At 41.8% G+C, this 20,348-nt stretch overlaps 1 protein-coding gene across 1 annotated transcript; it reads right to left on the bottom strand.

Annotated features, from left to right (window-relative positions):
• Nucleotides 1-5,270: 5,270 nt before the first annotated feature.
• On the bottom strand, nucleotides 5,271-20,135 carry LOC139169873 (vomeronasal type-2 receptor 26-like). Its single transcript, XM_070756923.1, has 6 exons — nucleotides 19,906-20,135; nucleotides 18,105-18,396; nucleotides 16,835-17,716; nucleotides 15,720-15,938; nucleotides 14,971-15,100; nucleotides 5,271-6,175 (listed from the first exon to the last, which is right to left on the bottom strand). Exons 1-6 carry the CDS (start codon nucleotides 20,133-20,135, stop codon nucleotides 5,271-5,273), a joined length of 2,658 nt encoding a protein of 885 aa, XP_070613024.1.
• Between the last annotated feature and the right edge of the window lie 213 nt (nucleotides 20,136-20,348).

The following is a 20,348-nucleotide window of genomic DNA, read 5'->3' as shown; positions in this document are numbered from 1 at the left end:
CACACTTCATACTCTACATAAATGACTTTTGCAATCACATTACAAGCAACTGCATTTTCTTCACTGACAATGTCAAATTTTTAAACACCACCAATAACACAGCTACTCTCCAAAAAGACCTTGACTTTGTGTCTGAATGGTCAAACATCTGGGAACTCCAAAGCTCAACCAAAAAATGCTCTTTCCTACACATTGGCCAAAAGAATTCGGACACCAAATACAAGATAAATAAACAAGACCTTGCAGACCACTCTCACTTCATTAAAGACCTTGGAATAATCATATTAAATGACCTAAGTGCCAAAGCCCACTATAACAACATCACCAAAAAATGTTCAAGAGTTGTTAACCTAATCCTAATAGCTTCTGCTCCGGTAATCTCACAGTACTAACCAGAGCATACAAAATTTTCTCCAGACCAGTCCTTGAATACAGCTCATCGGTGTGGAACCCACACCACATTTCGAACATAATCACTCTAGAAAATATCCAGAGATACTTTACTAGAAGGACCCTCCACTCTTCCACTCACAACAGAATACCTTACACAACCAGACTTACAAACCTAGGTTTAGAAAGCTTAGAACTACGTTATCTTAAACACAACCTAAGCATGCCCATAAAATCATCTGCTACAATGTCCTTCCTGTCAACAACTACTGCAGCTTCAACCTTAACCACCATTCCCTGTAGGCTGCGCGCCCGCGCGCCCCAAAATACCCCCCGCACACCCTTTTCCATGGGCGCACAGTCCCCATTCCCCTGACAGCCCATGGGGGGCGGGGAGGCGCCGGCAGCAGAAGGGAAGGGAGCCGCAGCCGCCCCTGCCTCCCCACGGTGCCTCTGGCCCCCTTGGCCTTTCCGCGCTGCCCACTGCCCGCCCGATCTGCCCCCTCTGCTCCTCCACCACCTCCTGCCTTTCAGCGCAGCTCCTCACGCACCCGGAACGCACGCCCTGCCCGTCTCATCTTTGCCGAGAGCACTTTCGTCCCTGGCTCTCAGCAAGGGGGGCAGCCGTTCTCTCAGCGGAGGCCGGCGAAGGTGATATTCAATGTCGGGGCCGCGCCGGTGGTTGCGCATGCTCCCTATCTCCCTGCTAGCCCACTCGGCATATTCAAAATAAGAAAAACCTTCGCCGGCAAAGGCTTTTCTTATTTTGAATATTCCAAGTGGGCTAGCAGGGGAATAGGGAGCCCGCGCAACCGCCTGTGCGCCCCCGACATTGAATATCACCTTTGCCGGCCTCCGCTGAGAGAACGCCTGCCCTGTCTCTCCTGCAACCCCCTTGCTGAGAGCCCGGGACGAAAGTGCTCTCGGCAAAGGTGAGACAGGCAGGGCGTGCACGCGTCACCGCTGAGAAGAACGGAGAGAGAACGAGAGTGAGTGAGAGCAACAGACAAGATAGAGAGAAAGTGAGAAAGAGAGAGAGAGAGAGAAAGGGGGAGAGAAAGAGATAGCAAGAGAGAGAGAACAAGAGAGAGAAAGAGTGTGAGAAAGAAAACAAGAGAGAAAGAGTGAGAGAGAGAGAAAGCAAGAGAGAGAGAGAAAAAACAAGAGAGAGAAAGTGAGAAGAAGAGAGAGAAAGAGGGGGAGAGAGAGAGAAAGAGAGAGAGATGAGAGAGGAAGGAAGAGAGTGAGAGAGAGAGGAAGAAAGCAAGAAAGAGAGAGACAGAGAAAACAAGAGAGAGAGAAGAGTGGAAGGAAGAGATAGAGAGAAATAATAGAAAAAAGGGGAGAAAAGAGAAATGAGAAAATGATTGAGGCAGAGAATGACAGGAAAGAGAGAGAAACAGAGAGAGAAGCGACTCTTGATTTAAAGCATATGGTAAAAGCACTTAAATAATAACAGAGAAAAAAACCCCAGCCCTCACCTGTTTTTATTAATAATTATGTTTTTGGTTTTGCTGGTTGATTTAGTTTTAATAGTAATGGATTTTGGGTTTTTTTAATTATTAATTTCTTTTAATAAAAAAGAAGGGATTTTTTCCCTATTTATTTATTTATTTATTTATTATTCTATGTCGCCCAGTCCCAAAGGGACTGTCGCTCAGACACTATACTTTTCCGCCCACACCGAAAAAAAATTAGAGGGTACATTGACCTCAACAACACTCAAGCACTCAACTGATACAAACCGCTCTAAACTCGACTGCAGGAAATACATCTTTAGTAACTCACTACCAGACACTGTAGTATCATCACCTAACCCCCAAAACTTTACCCTTAAATTATCCACTGTTGACCTCTCCCAATTCCTAAGAGGTCAGTAAGGGGTGTGCATAAGTGAACCAGAGTGCCTTCCATCCCCCGTCCTAATGTTTCTCTTTTACTGGTATCATATATAAAAATATTATATGTTTGTGTACCACCAATACGTACTTGACCAAACAAATAAATAAAAATAAATGATAATTCTTCCAACCATTTTTCAATTTTTATGCCACTGTCATGATACTCAAATCCATCCATCTACTCTTAGACTGAATTTTTATAGGCAGACTTTGGGGATAGCTCTTCTGCAGCTCTCTTTGACAAAGGAAACATTCAAATGGCTCATTCCATTGAAGGGGTCCTTGGTACTCTCTGAAATCAGTGCTAGGTCATCAGCTCTAGCATTAATGAGGAGACCTATTTTGGATAAAGAATAGCCTCCATTAAATCATCCAAAATTTGAGAGCTCCAAAGACCCTAATTTCAACCCGGAGCTACAAATATTATCTTTTATTGGGCACTTCAGTTCTCTACCAAATATTGGTGTTTGATATATATTTATATTGTATTCATGCATGCATGTATTTATGTATGTATGTATATGTGTATGTGGGTATGGCTAGCTGATGAGGCCAAAATAAGGCCGAAATAGATCTATCCTAGTCTCCCTTAATTTTCAAATTTGGCAAAAAAACCCAAACATATGACATATACAGATAGAATTGTCGGCTATCAATAAAATTAACTGCCTTGTAAATGGTCCTGGGTTGGGCCGAGAGGCAAATAAGGAGCTGTGATGTTCCTTCAATACACCAGGGTGATTCGACACAAAACTATGTAACCTAGAGCAGAGGTCCCCAACCGCCGGTCCTTGGACCGGGACCGGGCCGTTGGGGTTTTCCAGCCGGTCCGCGGTGCCGCTGCCCTCCCGGCAGAGGACATTATGCAGGACAGGGTGGGGCGTCGGGCAGGGCGGGGAGAATCAGGAGGCTCCTTTGGCGGCTGGGGGCTGCCTGGCTTTGTGATTTTGGCTGGGGGGGAGTTAGGAAGGTCCTACTTCTCCCCCCCCCCAGCCAAAAACTCAAAGCCTATCTGCTGGATACGGGCGATGAGAGGGACGAGCGGCGCCGAAGCCGGTGGCTGTGGCAGCTGCTGCAAGAGGCTTCCGCGCCGCTCTGTCCCACTCATCGCCCGTATCCAGCAGATAGGCTTTGAGTTTTTGGCTGGGGGGGGGACTTAGGAAGGTCCTACTTCTCCCCCCCCAGCCAAAAACTCAAAGCCTATCTGCTGGATGCGGGCGATGAGCGGGACGAGCGGCGCCGAAGCCGGTGGCTGTGGCAGCTGCTGCAAGAGGCTTCCGCGCCGCTCTGTCCCACTCATCGCCCGTATCCAGCAGATAGGCTTTGAGTTTTTGGCTGGGGGGGGAGAAGTAGGACCTTCCTAACTCCCCCCCCAGCCAAAATCACAAAGCCAGGCAGCCCCCAGCCGCCAAAGGAGCCTCCTGATTCTCCCCGCCCTGTGGAGAAGTGTGGAGGGCTGCGTCACTAAGCTCCATCCCTCCATAACCCCACCCCCATTTGACCAAAGCCCCCCCCCACCGGGCCGTGGAAAACTGGTCTAGCTTAAAGCCGGTCCCTGGTGCAAAAAAGGTTGGGGACCTCTAACCTAGAGGATAATTCTCTGCCTTACAAGGCAAAGGTTGCAGGTTCAAGTCCCAGTGGGTATGGCTAGCTGATGAGGCCAAAATAAGGCCAAAATAGATCTATCTTGGTCTTCCCTAATTTTCAAATTCAGCAAAAAAACCACATGTGACATATGTGTGTGTGTGTATGTGTATGTGTGTGTATGTAGATTGTTCTGAGTTCGGGTTTTGCCCCGTGTAATATTTTGAGTGTCTATGCGATGTTTCGGTGAAATCACATTCACCATAATCAGGCTGAAGTTATAAACTTCGTGCTGCTGTAACTATAGTTTGATTGCAACTGCAATTTGTTCCTTATATATAGTGATGGAGATTTGGTTTGAATGTAGCAAATAGAATGGGTGGCTATGTTTTAATGATTTGATTGGTTGGTGGAATCACATTTAGTTGAAGGATTGACATGGTGATGATTATGATATGTTTTTTTTTGTTTAAGGCTGGTTTCCAAATCTCTGGTAGGTGGGATGTGTCATCTCGTTTGTTCATGCTGAGGGGGTGTTTTTCTATCTCTATGGCCTCCATGATTATTCTTTTGTATACATTTTCTGTTTTGGAAAGTAATTTAGTTTTTTCAAAGTCATATATATAAACATAGAGACACACAAACATTAAATATAATATATTACATATATTATACTATATATTAATATATAGTATAATATAATATATTACATTATATATTAATATATAATAATATAATATAATATAATATAATATAATACAATACAATACAATACAATATAACATAAAAATATAATATAAAAATATAATATAATATAATATAATATAATATAATATGACTTGAGTCCTTAGATAACATAACTTTACCTTTATATAAAAGTACACAGACATATGCCTTCACAATTAACAAATGTCTAAGCAATTGTGTTTCCCCCCATATTTAATAATGAACAAGTCATGATTTACTCCATTTATTCTTATACCTTCTTCCTCACTTTCTTCTATCCAACCTTTATTCTTCATAATACTTGGAATTGATAAAAAGGTTTAAAATTCCAATGTTAATCAATTATCACATGATTATCACATGATCAATTTCACATGATCTTCTTTATAAATAAATTATGTTTCTGTAGTTTATTTAATAAAGAGTAAGAAATGTAGCTCATTTAAATTTAAATATTCTAATAAAGAATTAAATGAAAATGTTAGTAGGAAACACAGCAAAGCCTGAGGGATTTAGGAAAACAATAATGTTAGAAACACTTTTGAAAAACTCTTTTGGCTAAAATAAATGAAGTGAGAAACAATCATGCTGAAAACTAATATCCACTTCTTTAATATATATAAATATTAAAATAAAGTTCCCTGTCCCCACAGAAACCAGAGACATAAATCAGAGTCTTTTGTGCCCCATTATATTATCTTTACAATTCAATTGGGGCCTCAGTAGGATAATGTAGCATTTGGGAAAAAATATGCAAACCAAGAGACCAGCCCCAGAGGCCAAGATGGAGAAGATCTCCACGGCCACCATGGACTTCCCTTTAGTGCTCAAGTAAGTGGGGAGGAATGTGATCCAAACACTGCAAAAGACCAGCATGCTAAAAGTAATGAATTTGGCTTCGTTAAAGCTATCAGGCAATTTCCTAGCCAGAAAGGCTATAATAAAACTCACGAAAGCCAGAAAACCTAGGTAGGCCAGGACTGTGTAAAAAATTGAAACTGAGCCTTCCTGACATTCCAAGATGGTCTCTCCTTCCAAGGAGTGGAAGTCCAAGTTGGGAAATGGAGGAGAGGTTATCAGCCAGATGGCACAAAGAACTGCTTGGACCAGGGGACAGGCTAAGATAATGGAATTGGTCAGTGGTTTTCCTAAGAATTTCCTTGCCCTGTTTCCTGGTTTGGTAGCCATGAAGGCAAGAACTACCATGACTGTTTTTGCCAACACAGAGGAAACCGCTAGAGAAAAGAAAATGGCAAAGGCAGTTTGTCGGAATAGGCAAGTGAGCTTCCTGGGTTGACCAATGAAAAGAAAGGAGCAGAGGAAGCAGAGCAGGAGGGAGACCAGGAGGATATAGGTGAGATCTCGGTTGTTGGCCTTGACTATTGGTGTTTCATGATGTTTACGGAAAACCACCAATACTGCAGATGTGATCAGAGAAAGGAAAAGAGCTAGAGAACTCAAAGTGTATCCGAGGGTGTCTTGATAACTGAGGAAGTGCATCTTCTTGGCAATGCATTGGTCCTTCCCCTTGTTGGGATACTTGTCTTCTGGGCAGGGATCACACTGGGCTGCATCTGAAATTATAAATTTCTATGTAAGGATTTCAGCATCATCAAGCAAAGTTTTATTTATTTATTCAACTTCTATGCCACCCAATCCTGATGGACTCAAGGCAGCTAAGGGTATTTTGCTCGGGCGATCTACCTCCCTCTCCTTTTCCTCTCATTCTGGGTGGCGGGGCATAGCAAAGTAATGTAGCTGTCTTCATGCTACATTTGTGTGTAAGACATTATTCGCTTCCTAGTGGTCACACCCTTCCTGCTAAGCCAAGGACGTGGAGGGGGAAGGGATGGAATGGGATATGGCAAGGCAGTGGCCAGATCTTTAGGGCAGGAGAGAAGCCATGTCTAAAACATCTCCTTATATTAGCAGCCACTCACCCTCTGTGTTTTCCTTTGCACCTTGAGGAAGGTCTCCCTGGACATGCCACAGCCAGCCAGGGAGAGAGGATGGAGAGACACCCGAAAAGAAACCAGGGCTGGTTATTGTTACTCAGCATACACAAAGAGGGGGAGAAAGAGAGAGATGGGAGAAAGAGAGAGATGAGGGAGGGAGGGAATTGTGTGTGGGGAGGAAAGGAGGGAGAGAGAAATAGAGAAAGACAGGAAGAGGGAAAGAGAGAAAGAAAGTTGAGAGGGAGAAAAAGAGATGGAGAGAGAGAAAGAGACAGATAACTTTTTCAAATTGAGATCAGACCCATAAAACCTAGGTAGGCATAGCTGGGGGGGGGTAGCATGTGAAAAATACTGAAGCTGGAGTCAGTTTAAAGTAACGTTTATTCTCGGCATAGCAGAAACAGAGTTGCTATATGATTGTAACCCAGGCGCGAACTGCAACAGTATCGGCTTTCCGGCTTTTTATACATTGTTTCTTCCTGCTCAAAATAACTGACACTTATTTGAATTTCCCGGGCATTTTAAACCAATCACTATTCAACATTCTATGACTCAACTATTTACATCACCCTAATGAATATTCAATACCCCTCCCTCCTTAGTTTGACACCAGCTCACTCCGTAAGCCATGTGACAAAATCATCCAATCTCCTTGGTCTGCGTACTTCTCTCTCAGACCTGCGCAGATCATTTGAGTCTTGGCAATCAGCTGAAGAGGAAGTCGGCTCGTCAGCAGCTTCACTGGCCGTCCCTGGCCTTGCCAACAGAACGGTTCCAAGTGTAGAGTCTGCAGACACGCCGCCGGCCTCCTGGGATGCCATTCCCACATCGCTGGATGGATGATGCAGACTCGTTAAGTAAATGTCTATGTCCATACTGTTTGATCCATATCTGTTTTCTCGTACCGTCCCTCTGTTCGCGTTCTCTTTGGGAATTGAAGGTTGACAATTCCGGTTAGTGCCCAAGCTTATGTCTGGGTGTTGAGAGGTCAATTGTTCCAGGTGTCTCCTTAAGTGATCGATGTGCCATTTCCACATATGGCCATCCTCCAAACAAATACAGTACATACCTCCGAGACCGCCTCCTGCCGCACGAATCCCAGCGACCGATTAGGTCCCACAGAGTGGGCCTTCTCTGGGTCCCGTCAACTAAACAATGTCAGTTGGCGGGCCCCAGGGGAAGAGCCTTCTCTGTGGCGGCCCCGACCCTCTGGAACCAACTCCCCCCGGAGATTAGAACTGCCCCTACTCTTCCTGCCTTTCGCAAGCTCCTTAAGACCCACCTGTGTTGTCAGGCATGGGGGATCTGAGACATCTCCCCCGGGCATATACAATTTATGAATGGTATGTGTGTATGTATGTGTGTTTAGAAATGGGGTTTTTAAAATGTTTTTAGCAGAAATTTAGATTTGTTTGTAAATTGTCTTTTGCACTTTGTTGTGAGCCGCCCCGAGTCTGCGGAGAGGGGCGGCATACAAATCTAAATAAACATAAACATAAACATCTTTGGAGCTGTTTGTTGTATCACAGTTCCTTTCAACCAATTTAACCCACCATCAAAATTCTTTGCAAATACAGTCTGCCCAATGAACATGCATCTTTCTGGATTTATCTGAACATCTCTATCTTCACAATACAGTGGATGTAACCAATCTAATGGGGACCTCAATTTTCTTCCCATTAAAAGTTCAGCAGGGCTTTTTTGTGTCCTTGTGTTTGGAGTGATATGTTGTGTCAACAAAAATTGATCTAAATGTTCTTGTACCTCCCCTGGTTCTGATCTCCTCAGAGCCTCTTTGGCCACCCTAACGTATCGTTCTGCCAATCCATTAGCCCAGGGGGGGAAAGGTGATATAAGTGCATGCCTGATACCTAATTTGTCTAAAAACAATTCCATTTGTCTTGACGTAAATTGGGGGCCTTAATGGTGGCACATGATGTTGTGTTTCTCATGGCAATGATTTCTACCCAGTTGGAATAGGCATCCATGACTATTAGGAAGGAATGTGTTTATTTATTTATTTTATTTATTTATTGGATTTGTATGCCACCCCTCTCCGTAGACTCAGGGCGGCTAACAACAGCAATAAAAACAGCATATAACAATCCAATATTAAAACAGTTAAAAACCCTTATTATAAAACCAAACATACATGTTCCCATGGGACCTGCGTAATCAATGTGGATCCTAGACCATGGTCCTTTTGGTGCCTCCCATTCTATTGGAGAAGTTCTAGGGGGATTTGGTCTGGATTCCTGGCAGGGGTCACAGGTGGCTACCCATTTTTCAATATCAGCATCCAGGCCTGGCCACCACAAATGTCCTCTGGCCAAACTCTTCATGCGTACGATGCCAGGGTGCCCCCTATGCAACAATTCTAATACCTTGTTCCTCAGATTAAATGGAATAACAGTCCTGTCTCCCCACAAAATGCACCCCCTTAAATAGGATAGTTCCTATTGTTTGTTCTTGAAATCTTTTAAATCCACATCACTAATATCATTGGGCCACCCCCGCAACACATAACTTGCAACTTTTTGTAATATTGGGTCTAGCCTTGTGTGTTCAGCTACTTCCTTTGCTGTAGTGATTGGGTTGTCTTCTAATTCCAACAGTAATATGTCAGATGCTGGAGCTGGATCCTCCACGGTTAATGTCATTGGGCATCTGCTCAGGTCGTCAGCATGATTTATGTCTTTACCCCCCTTTATGTTTAAGATTGTAATTATATGCAGCAAGAAAAATAATCCACCTAATTAACCGGGTAGACATGAATGGGGGTGTAGGTTTCTTCTCAGCCAATAACCCCAATAATGGTTTGTGAATTGTGAGTTCAAATTTTCGGCCAAATATATAATTATGAAATTTCTTGACTCCCGCCACCAGGGCTAAAGCCTCCTTATCCAATTGGCTATAATTCCTTTCAGTTCCAGATAATGTTCTGGAGAATTATGCTATTAGTGCTTCCATGCCATCGGGTAGCACATGGGCCAGTACAACTCCCACCCCATACGGGGACACGTCACATGTCAATCTCACCGGCAATGTTGTATTATATTGGACTACTATGCTGTTTGATGATAATAATTGTTTCACTTTGACAAAGGCTCTGCATTCTGCATCCCCCCACATCCAAGGTGTCCCCTTCTGGAGTAATCTGTGGAGAGGTTCAGCTGCTGTAGCTTTCTGTTTTATGAAAACAGAATAAAAGTTAAGAAGGCCAAGAAATGCTTGGAGCTCTGATTTGCTCTGGAGTTCAGGGGCTTCCTGAATTGCGCTTATCTTCTCTGGGGTGGGGTGAATTCCCTCACCATCAATTCTGTATCCCAAAAACTCTATACTGTGCGTCCCCCACACGCATTTTTCTGCTTTAATCTTAAGCCCTTTTTGTTGTAGCCTCCTTAATACCTCCCTTATTCTTTGGTTTAGCTGAAGTTATTTGTTTGTTTGTTTATTTGTTTATTTATTGATTGATTGATTGATTGATTGATTGATTGATTGATTGGATTTGTATGCCACCCCTCTCCATGGACTTGGGGTGGCTAACAAAAGTGATAAAAACAGCATGTAGCAATCCAATACTAAAACAACTAAGAAACCCTTATTATAAAACCAGACATACATACAGACATACCATGCATAAATTGTAGAGGCCTAGGGGGAAATAATACTGTATCTCAGTTCCCCCATGCCTGAGAGCAAAGGTGGGTTTTAAGGAGCTTATGAAAGGCAAGGAGGGTGGGGGCAATTCTGATCTCTGGGGTGAGTTGGTTCCAGAGGGCCGCGGCTGCCACAGAGAAGGCTCTTCCCCGGGTCCCGCCAAATGGCATTATTTAGTTGATGGGACCCGGAGAAGGCCCACTCTGTGGGACCTAATTGGTCACTGGGATTCATGTGGCAGAAGGCGGTCCCGGAGATAATCTGGTCCGGTGCCATGGAGGGCTTTAAATAGATCATAACCAACACATAGAAACATAGAAATATAGAAGTCTGACGGCAGAAAAAGACCTCATGGTCCATCTAGTCTGCCCTTATACTATTTTCTGTATTTTATCTTAGGATGGATATATGTTTATCCCAGGCATGTTTAAATTCAGTTATTGTGGATTTATCTAACACGTCTGCTTGAAGTTTGTTCCAAGGATCTACTACTCTTTCAGTAAAATAATATTTTCTCATGTTGCTTTTGATCTTTCCCCCAACTAACTTCAGATTGTGTCCCCTTGTTCTTGTGTTCACTTTCCTATTAAAAACACTTCCCTCCTGGACCTTATTTAACCCTTTAATATATTTAAATGTTTCGATCATGTCCCCCCTTTTCCTTCTGTCCTCCAGACTATACAGATTGAGTTCATTAAGTCTTTCCTGATACGTTTTATGCTTAAGAACTTCCACCATTCTTGTAGCCCGTCTTTGGACCCGTTCAATTTTGTCAATATCTTTTTGTAGGTGAGGTCTCCAGAACTGAACACAGTATTCCAAATGTGGTCTCACCAGCATTCACCTCCCCCGGGCATGTACAATTTATGCATGGTATGTTTGTGTGTGTGCTTGTTAGTAAATGGGGTTCTTTTTAAACTTTTTAAAATATTTTAAATTTATTTGGATTTGTTACGATTTGTTATATTTTGCTGTGAGCCGCCCTGAGTCCGCGGAGAGGGGCGGCATACAAATCTAAATAATAAATAAATAAATAAATAAATAATTCTATATAGCAGGATCATAATCTCCCTCTTCCTGCTTGTTATACCTCTAGCTATGCAGCCAAGCATCCTACTTGCTTTCCCTACCACCTGACTGCACTGTTCACCCATTTTGAGACTGTCATAAATCCCTCCCCCTAAATCCTTTTCTTTTGAAGTATTTGCTAACACAGAACTGCCAATACAATACTCAGATTGAGGATTCCTTTTCCCCAAGTGCATTATTTTACATTTGGAAACATTAAAGTGCAGTTTCCATTGCTTTGACCATTTATCTAGTAAAGCTAAATCATTTACCATATTACAGATGCCTCCAGGAATATCAACCCTATTGCACACTTTAGAGTCATCAGCAAATAGGCAAACCTTCCCTACCAAACCTTCCCCTATGTCACTCACAAACATATTAAAAAGAATAGGACCCAGAACAGACCCTTGTGGCACACCGCTTGTAACGTGACTCTGCTCAGAATACTCGCCATTAACAATAACTCTTTGATGTCTACGCTTCAGCCAGCTGCAAGTCCATTGAACTATCCAGGGATTAAGTCCAATCTTCACTAATTTATCTATCAGCTCTTTATGTGGAACCGTATCAAAGGCTTTGCTGAAGTCCAGGTAGGCAATATCCACAGCACCACCTTCATCCAACACCTTTGTGACATAGTCAAAGAAATCAATGAGATTAGTCTGACATGATTTGCCTTCAGTAAAGCCATGCTGATTTGGGTCCAATAAGTTATTGTTTTTTAGGTGCTGATTTATCCTCTTTTTGAGTAGAGTCTCCATCATTTTAACTACAACTGATGTCAAGCTAACTGGCTTGTAGTTACCAGCTTCTTCCCTACTGCCCTTCTTGTGAATAGGCACAACACTGGCCATTCTCCAATCCTCAGGAACTTCTCCTGTTAACAAGGATTGGTTAAACAAATCAGTCAGGGGGGTAGTAATGACAGATCTGAGTTCTTTAAGAACTCTGGGGTGGATGCCATCTGGACCCATTGCCTTATTTATCTTTAATCGTTCAAGTTCTTCTAAGACATCGGCTTCTAAGATCACTGGAGCTGAATCCGTACAGCTGGAAGCAATGCTATATCCCTCTATAGTATTATTTTGTAAGGTGTCTTTTGAGAAAACTGAACAGAAGTAGCTATTGAAATGGTCAGCGATCTCCTTATTCCCATTAATGCATGTATTATTCCCGGTACTAAGCTTCGTGATGCCGCAGTTTTTCTTCTTCTTACCACTAATATATCTGAAGAAGGTTTTATCCCCCTTCTTTACAGATTTGGCAATTTCTTCCTCTTTTGAGGCTTTAGCAGCATATATTATCTGTTTCACCTCCTTCTGTCTCATTTTATACACCTCCCTATCAGCTATACTTCCAGACTCTTTATACCTCCTATAGGCAACCACTTTGATTAGTTGATTTTCCCCTGATATTAATATATCGTCAAAATATGGTATGGTCCCTTTAATGCCAAAAAGCAGCCTCTCCATGAGACTCTGAAATATTCCAGGGGCCACACTGACCCCAAACTGTAATCTGGTGCACTTAAAAGCACCTCTGTGCGTTATTATTGACTGAGCAAGTGTGGTTTCGTCGTCCACGGGCAACTGTTGATAAGCTTGCACTAAATTGATTTTAGAAAATATTTTCCCTTCCCCCAAAGAGTGAAGTAGTTGTTGAACTACAGGAATTGGGTAAGGGTGGTGTTGCAGTGCCTTGTTCAGGGTAGATTTATAGTCTACGCAAACCCTTAATGACCCATCCAGTTTCAAGGGGGTTATAATTGGAGTTTCCCATGGTGCATGGTCTACTGGTACTAGAATGCCTTGAGTTAATAGTTTGTCTAGTTGTTGATCAAGCTTGGGTAATAATGGTAAGGGGACTCTTCGTGGTTTAAGTCTAGTGGGTGGCACTTTAGGGTCCAAAGAAGAGGAAATAGGTGGGCCTCTGTAGGAACCCAAAGTGGGGTTGAAAACCTCAGGGAATTCCCTTAAAAAGTTTGGGGTGGTCACTTCACTTATTTTTTTAATTCCTGTCACAGTAATACCCAAAGGGGTCATCCATTCTAGCCCCAGCAGCTTATGCCTAGGCCCCGAGACTACAAGTATAGGCAACTTACATTTGACATTTTTAAAAGACACGGGTACAATTGTTTTGCCCAAAATAGGAATCGCGCCCCCCCCCCTGAAAATCCCCGATTAACGCAGATGAGCTTTGGTAAGATTAGGCATATAAAGTTTGATCTTTTCCCAAGGCATTATGGTAAATTTAGACCCAGTGTCCAATTCCATTTGGCACGGGTGATTGTTAATATGCCCTGGAACAATGATTTGTTTTGAGTCTCGGGTCACGGTGTTATTAACCGTATAGTTAAAATTACCCCGGCTGGTATTCCCTGTGTTTCTTTGGGAACCTCTAAAAGGAAAACGAGGAAGGGGGTAATCATGATTTTGCCATGACGAGCCTTGCTGGCGGGGTTGTTGCTGGGTGGAGATGGTTTCCTCTGGAAAGACCGCTCTGCAGGCTTCGGCTATGTGCCCTCGGCAATCACAACAGCGGCAAATCGACTCTCTGAATGGGCACTTCGGACGCAGGTGGTTTCCTCGGCAACCCGGGCATGGATGACTTTGTCTCAGTTGTCTCTGTTGTCTCGCTGGGTCAGCTCTGAGCAGGAAACATGACTCTTCTGAGCTGCTTGGGCTGCTTGGTTCCTCTGCGATGTCTTGGCGGTATGGTGGATTCTCAATCTTGGAAACAACTTCCAATTTATCATTGTGCTTTAATTCTGCGGCTGCTGCTTCAGAGACTTCCGCAGTTTGTGTGGTCTTAATGACCAGCTGTAAAGATGGCTCATCTTCAGTGAGGAGTTTGTTCCAAACAGACATGTTTCTCATTCCGAAAATTAAAGTGTCTATCAATCTTGACTCAGGGTTGTCGAATTTGCATTTCAACATTACAGTGCGAAGGCATGTAGCATATTGATTGATCGTTTCTCCCTCGATTTGAGTCATCCAGGAGAATTGGTGCCTGTTCACGATGGCTGGCTTGATAGCTTTAAAGTGAGATGCCAATTTAGTGGTTAAAATGTCCCAGGAAACCGAGTTGGCCGGTAGCGGGTCAGTTAAGGTCTGAGCTAATGCATAGATTTCTGAGCCACAGTAGTTTAAAAAGATAGCTCTCTTCCAACCACTGTCGGTGTTTTTTATACCTGCCGTCTCAAGGAAGACCTTGAATTTCCCCATGTATTCGTCCCAGGAAGACTTCTCAGGGTCGAAATGGTCAGGTACTTTTCCCAGAGGCAGGTTACCCATTCTTGAAGTACGTGGGTAAGACCTCCTTCGTCGCCAATGAAAAATTCTGAAGCTGGAGTCAGTTTAAAGTAACTTTTATTCTCGGCATAGCAGAAACAGAGTTCCTATACGATTGTAACCCAGGTGCGAACTACAACAGTATCGGCTTTCTGGCTTTATATACATTGTTTCTTCCCGCCCAAAATAAACCAATCACCATTCAACATTCTATGACTCAGCTATTTACATCACGCTAATGAATATTCAACGGTATGTTTAATGGTGGGAGTGGGGTCAAGTTGGTCATGCCGACCCAGGTTTTGTGACTCTGAATGTTTTGTTTTCTCTGGAAAATGGGGCCAAATGGCTCTTTGACTTCTTAAGGTTGCCAACCCCCGTCCTAGATCCTACCTGTTTGATTTGAGATGGTTCCTTCTGGACAAGGGGCACATTGGTAGCAACAAATGGGCTGGCCCTCTGGAACTTGTCTCCTCTCTCCTGCATGGCACCTCTTCTTGCCACACCTGGCAAAGGGCACCTTCTAAAGGAGAAAAAAAGAAGTGTTAGAAGTGGCCTGTGCAATGAAGATCCTACATTTATTCATTTCCATATGCCTCTTTTTCTATTGAGAATGTTATCAATTACAAATAGTTTACGAAGGTCTAACAGGAACCATGAAAATCTCCTAGGAGATTCAGGCAAGTGGCATTAGTGACTCATCAATGGATACTAACATTTGACATTTGAACCTCAGAATACAAAGGAAGTTTTGCTACATTGAGTTACAACTTTGCTACAACAAAGAATGATGAACATCCAAAAGAATGGCTATGGTCCATGCAAATCTCTGCCTGATCTAATAGCATCCTGGTTCTTTTCATTCTCACTCATTGCTAAAGGTTTCACAAATTAGATCTCAAATTTGTTAACCTCAAATGCAAGTAATTCATCAAATTTCAAATTCCAAATTTCTGCATCTATATACCTGTTTTCACCTTAGAACAGGTGTTCTAGCTATGCTGGCTGGAAAATTCTGGGTGTTTGATGTCCACAGATCTTAAAGCTGGCACGTTTGAGGACCTCTACCTTAGAAGGATGTTCAGCATCTCCAGGAGAGAGTGATTGTTTTCCTGAATTTACAACATTTCCTTGCAGCTCACCTTTGAGGCCCAGATGATCGCATCAGAGTTAATGGTGAAATCCTGGCCTGGGGTAGCCCTGGGATTCTTTTGCCCAACTTTCACAGGGACTAAAGATTTATTAGGATGGACAACCCAGTTGACGATATCATAACGAGCAGTTCTCATTCCAATTTGTGAGAAGGAGATTTCATCTCCAGCACTGTTGTTGAAGTGGACATTTCTCAAATTGGCAAGAATCTGAAAGAAAAGAGATCTTCATAAATTGGAGCAATTAACTAAAGGGCAGAAACAGAGTAGAGTAGGGTAGGGTAGGGCAGAGTCGAATAGAATAGAATAGACTTTTATATTTTTTGTCACACGTGTACACCTACTCTATTCTATTCTATTCTACTCTACTCTATTCTATTTTATTCTATTCTATTACCTATTCTTTTCAATTCTGTTAAACACATTAAAAGAAACACAGAAGTAAACATATAAGTTGGAGTCACACATGATGCTAATTCATAAAAACATAAAAGAAGATTAAAAGGAATTGAGCTGAACATCTTTTTATTTGTTCAGGTTACATGCGAAGGTAATCGGAGAAGATTCTGCAGATATAGCCTTTAGAATTTCAATTTCATGTTGAACCATCTTTCATGTTTGTTTGTTTATTTGTTTATTTATTTATTTGTTTGTTTGTTTGTTTTTGTTTGCCTGTCTTTCTGCCTGTCCATCTGCCTGTCAATTTGTTTGTTTGTTTGCTTGTTTATATATTTATTTATTTATTTATCTGTTTGTTTATTTGCATTTGTATGCTGCCCACACCCGAAGGATTCTGGGTGGCTTACAACAATAAAATGCAACCAGATTATCATATTGATCTGAAATGACACCTCCTCCTTGCTCACCTCATGATACTCAAGGAGCTTTGAATATGTTTCAGGACCATGTACTATATAGGTTATTCTTCTTTTGTCCATTCTTTCAACAAAACATTTAATGAATATTATTGTTTTTTTAAGTAATTGCTGGTTTAGTCTGTTCAGAGATGCCATGATATGATATAACTTGATATGATTTCAAGAAATGCATATGAGAAGCTTCTTCTCTATTTATCGGTGGACTGGATAAAATGTCAAAGAGATTACCTGCCATGGCTCCACATTTGAGATCCTTTTTCCAAGCTTCAGCATAGCTAGTTGTGCTCTTGAGTTGTAAATTGCATGCAATGCATGTGCCACTGCATAAATGGCATTATAGATACTGTAACTTTCACCTGTCATGCTCATTTCAAAAAGAAAATCTGGAACATTGTGTAAATTCTCCTTTCCTGTACAGTGTTGTCTCCCTTTTGGAAGGACCTTGCCTGGTTTGGAGATATGGCAGTCAAAGAGTATTTCCCACAAATCCAGGAGAATGGTGTCCCCTTCTTTGATCAAACGGTATAAAGACAGGAGGAAGTGACTGAATTCTGAAACATCCCCAGAGTTTTCCCTAAACTGCAAAGCCCCATGCAAAGGTTTTATATTTTCATAAGGGTCTCCCTCCATAGTAAATTTCCAGTGAGAAGTTAGGATCCAAACATTTTGAAGTCGTACCAATCCATACGTTACAGAAGCTTTCAGAAATGACAAAACTGTTACAATATCAGTGGAATCTCCAAACAAAATGATGACTTCAGCTTTAAATACAATTTTGGAAAGGAATTTCTGTAATGCAACCATTAAGTCCTTAGTGTTCAAACCTTCGATAAAGGCCAGGCAGATCTCCTTCTCCTTCAACATTGGTATCAAGGTTGAAATGAAATGTTCTGTACTGTCATCTTCAGAGGTCCCAAGCCCAACCCAGTTCCACTGGAAATGCAGGAGCAGCTGAATTAAACCCACATACTCTGAAAAGTCACTGGGATTAATCCGGAAGAAGGAAGGATAAACTGGTCTATATTCCCGAGGGATCTCAAAGCCAACACCGAGCTGGAGAAAGGGAGATTCCTCTTTCAAAGACAAAGTAAAGTATTGTGCTGATTTCACCTGCATTTTTTTTAAACTTAACAATCAGGCAGACTTACTTCAATTAACAAGCTTAAACATCTTCTCTTCCTAGGAAGAGCTGCTTGTGACATATTTTGTCTGGTTTTGATATGTCAAAAGAAAAGAAATAATTAGCTTGATAGAGGCAATAAATTGAATGAAATGCTGGCTAAACTTTTATGAAAATCAGAAATTTATTCTTGGCAAGTACAGGATTTCAGAATTTTTTCATTATTGATCTGTTGGAGATATATATATTGACACATAAAATATAAAAAAGAATTCAACTATAGGATATCCCCTTCAACAACGTCATTTTTACCCTTGACTTCCGTGTTTGTTTCTGTTCTTTATCCACACCATACTATATCCAATGAATCCCCCTTACCTGTGGGACCTTGTAGATGCTGAAGATGGAAGCCATCTGCCTTGAGGATTTGGGGTGGTCACCTCCAATGATAGAGAGCAGAAGGTCCTGCCTGTCACATTTATAACCTGGAATCATTTGGCCCCAGGTGGAGACCAAGGAGAGGCTGATTAAAGAAATGATCCTCTCAATCCGAACACTGTCACAAATGTGGAAGCCAAGTGTGAGGTTGGGGAGGAGAACCAAATCTTTGTTGATCTCTGTGACTGCAAACTCTAAGGCTAGGAACTCTTGGTATTTCTTGAATATAGGTCTGTGGTAAAGAAAACACTAGGAGCATTACAGGGGAAAATATGTATGTGATTTAGAATAGAATAACAGAATTGGAAGGGAATTTGGACATTCAGATTGGATTAGATTATTATTACAGTTGGAAGGGACCTTGTAGGTCATCTAGTCCAACACCCTGTTTGAGACAAATGGTTATCCATCATCTTCTTAAAAGCTTCCAGTGTTGTAGCATTTAAAATGTCCGGAGGTATGTTGCCCCACTGGTTAATTGTTCTGTCAGGAAATGTCTCCTTATAGAAATAAATAAATAAATAAATAAATAAATAAATAAATAAATGAATGAATGAATGAATGAATGAATGAATGGAATGGAATGGAATGGAATGGAATGAATGGAAACTAATCAAGGACAGACGCAACCTAGAAATGTTGTTTCTCTCCTTGATAAGTTTCCATTCATTTCTTTTTCTACCTTGAAGTACTTTGGAGAATAGCTTGAGTCCCAATTCTTTTTGGCATCCCCTGAGATATTGGAACACTGATATCATGTCTCCCCTAGACCTTCTTTTCGTTAAACCAAACTTACCCAATTCCTGCAACCATTCTTCACATGTTTTAGCCTCCAGCCGCTAATCATCTTTGTTGCTCTTCTCTAAACTCTTTCTAGAGTCTCAACATCTTTTTAATATAGTGGCAACCAAACCTGGAGGAAGTACTCTAAATGTGGCCTTACCAAGGCATTATAAAGTGGTATTAGAGAGCCAAGGTGGTCCAGTGGTTAAAATGCTAGCTGAAGTTCGGCAGTTTAAATCTCACCAGCTCAAGGTTGATTCAACCTTCCATCCTTCTGAAGTGGGTAAAATCATTACCCGGATTGTTGGGGACAATATGCTGACTTTCTAAACCACTTAGAGAGGGCTGTAAAGGCTCTTTTAGGTGGTATATAAGTCTAAGTGCTATTGCTATTGACACTTCTTTATTCTATCCCTCTGTTTATGTAGGCTAGAACTGTATTGGCTTTTTTGGTTAATTGCTCCCACCATTAGGAACTTTCTTCTTAGTTCTAAGCTTTTTCTGTCTGTTAGTTTCCACTGTTTCTTATCTTGGTGCTTTGGGAAATAGTTTGATCCCCTTGTCTTTGCAGGACTAGACATAATCCAATTCCTGTAACCATTCATTTAAGTTTTAGCCTCCAGCCACCTTATCATCTTTATGGCTCTTATTTGCATACTTTACAGAGTATCAATTTTTGTTGTTGTATTGTGATAACGAGAACTGGTCACCACAATATAAACCTGGTCTTCTTACAATGCCAGTTGTCAGTTTTGTTGTTCCTCACTTTTTATGGAGTTTATCATCTTCCTGATATAGAATTCTGAAATGATTGAGAATTTGAGCCTGCTTTAAGATCAAAGGCAAGAACTAAACCAGGACATTAGAACAGTAGACCAAAGATTTCTGAAAGGAGGCCATGAATCCTGAACTAAAGAAAATAATTAATGAACTTTTTTCCCTGCCAGGTGCAACTTACAAAGTATTATAACGAAGACTGAATGGCTCCTTCTGAAAATCAGGGACTTTGGAGAGTATATGAATTTGAAGGGGTAAATTCCCACCAATAATGAGATCACCGCCTCTGTAATAGTGCATTGTTTCTTTAGGCATGAAAACAGTCCTCCACAGACATAATGCTTGCCTCCCCTTAGCAGTAGTTGGAGGAAAGAGGCAGAAGAGCAGCAGCAGGAGAGGCAGCCCGGTCATTCTTACCCCTTCTAAATTATAAACCAAGGTTCATGCAGAAGCTGAATTACATGCATGAAGAAAGAGAAAAGTAAGGACAGCTGAGTCTCAACAAACCCAGGAAACATTCTTTTTAACACATAAAGATAATTTCACAGATCCTGCCCCTAGTGGACAACTTTGGAACATGTTTTCAAAGCAGGTTTTATCCTGCAATAATTTGGAGGACAGAAA

This window comes from Erythrolamprus reginae, chromosome 1, assembly GCF_031021105.1.
Source record: "Erythrolamprus reginae isolate rEryReg1 chromosome 1, rEryReg1.hap1, whole genome shotgun sequence".
NCBI lineage: Eukaryota > Metazoa > Chordata > Lepidosauria > Squamata > Dipsadidae > Erythrolamprus > Erythrolamprus reginae.
This window is presented reverse-complemented; position numbering and strand designations above follow the sequence as displayed.

Excerpts from the sequence above, each read along its gene's own strand:
- LOC139169873 (XM_070756923.1), bottom strand. The coding sequence starts at position 20,135 with ATGACCGGGCTGCCTCTCCTGCTGCTGCTCTTCTGCCTCTTTCCTCCA. Across the intron at positions 18,397-19,905 it reads AGTCTTCGTTATAATACTTT|ACCTATATTCAAGAAATACC; the intron begins GTAAGTTGCACC and ends TCTTTACCACAG. Across the intron at positions 15,101-15,719 it reads CGATCATCTGGGCCTCAAAG|AAGGTGCCCTTTGCCAGGTG; the intron begins GTGAGCTGCAAG and ends TTTCTCCTTTAG.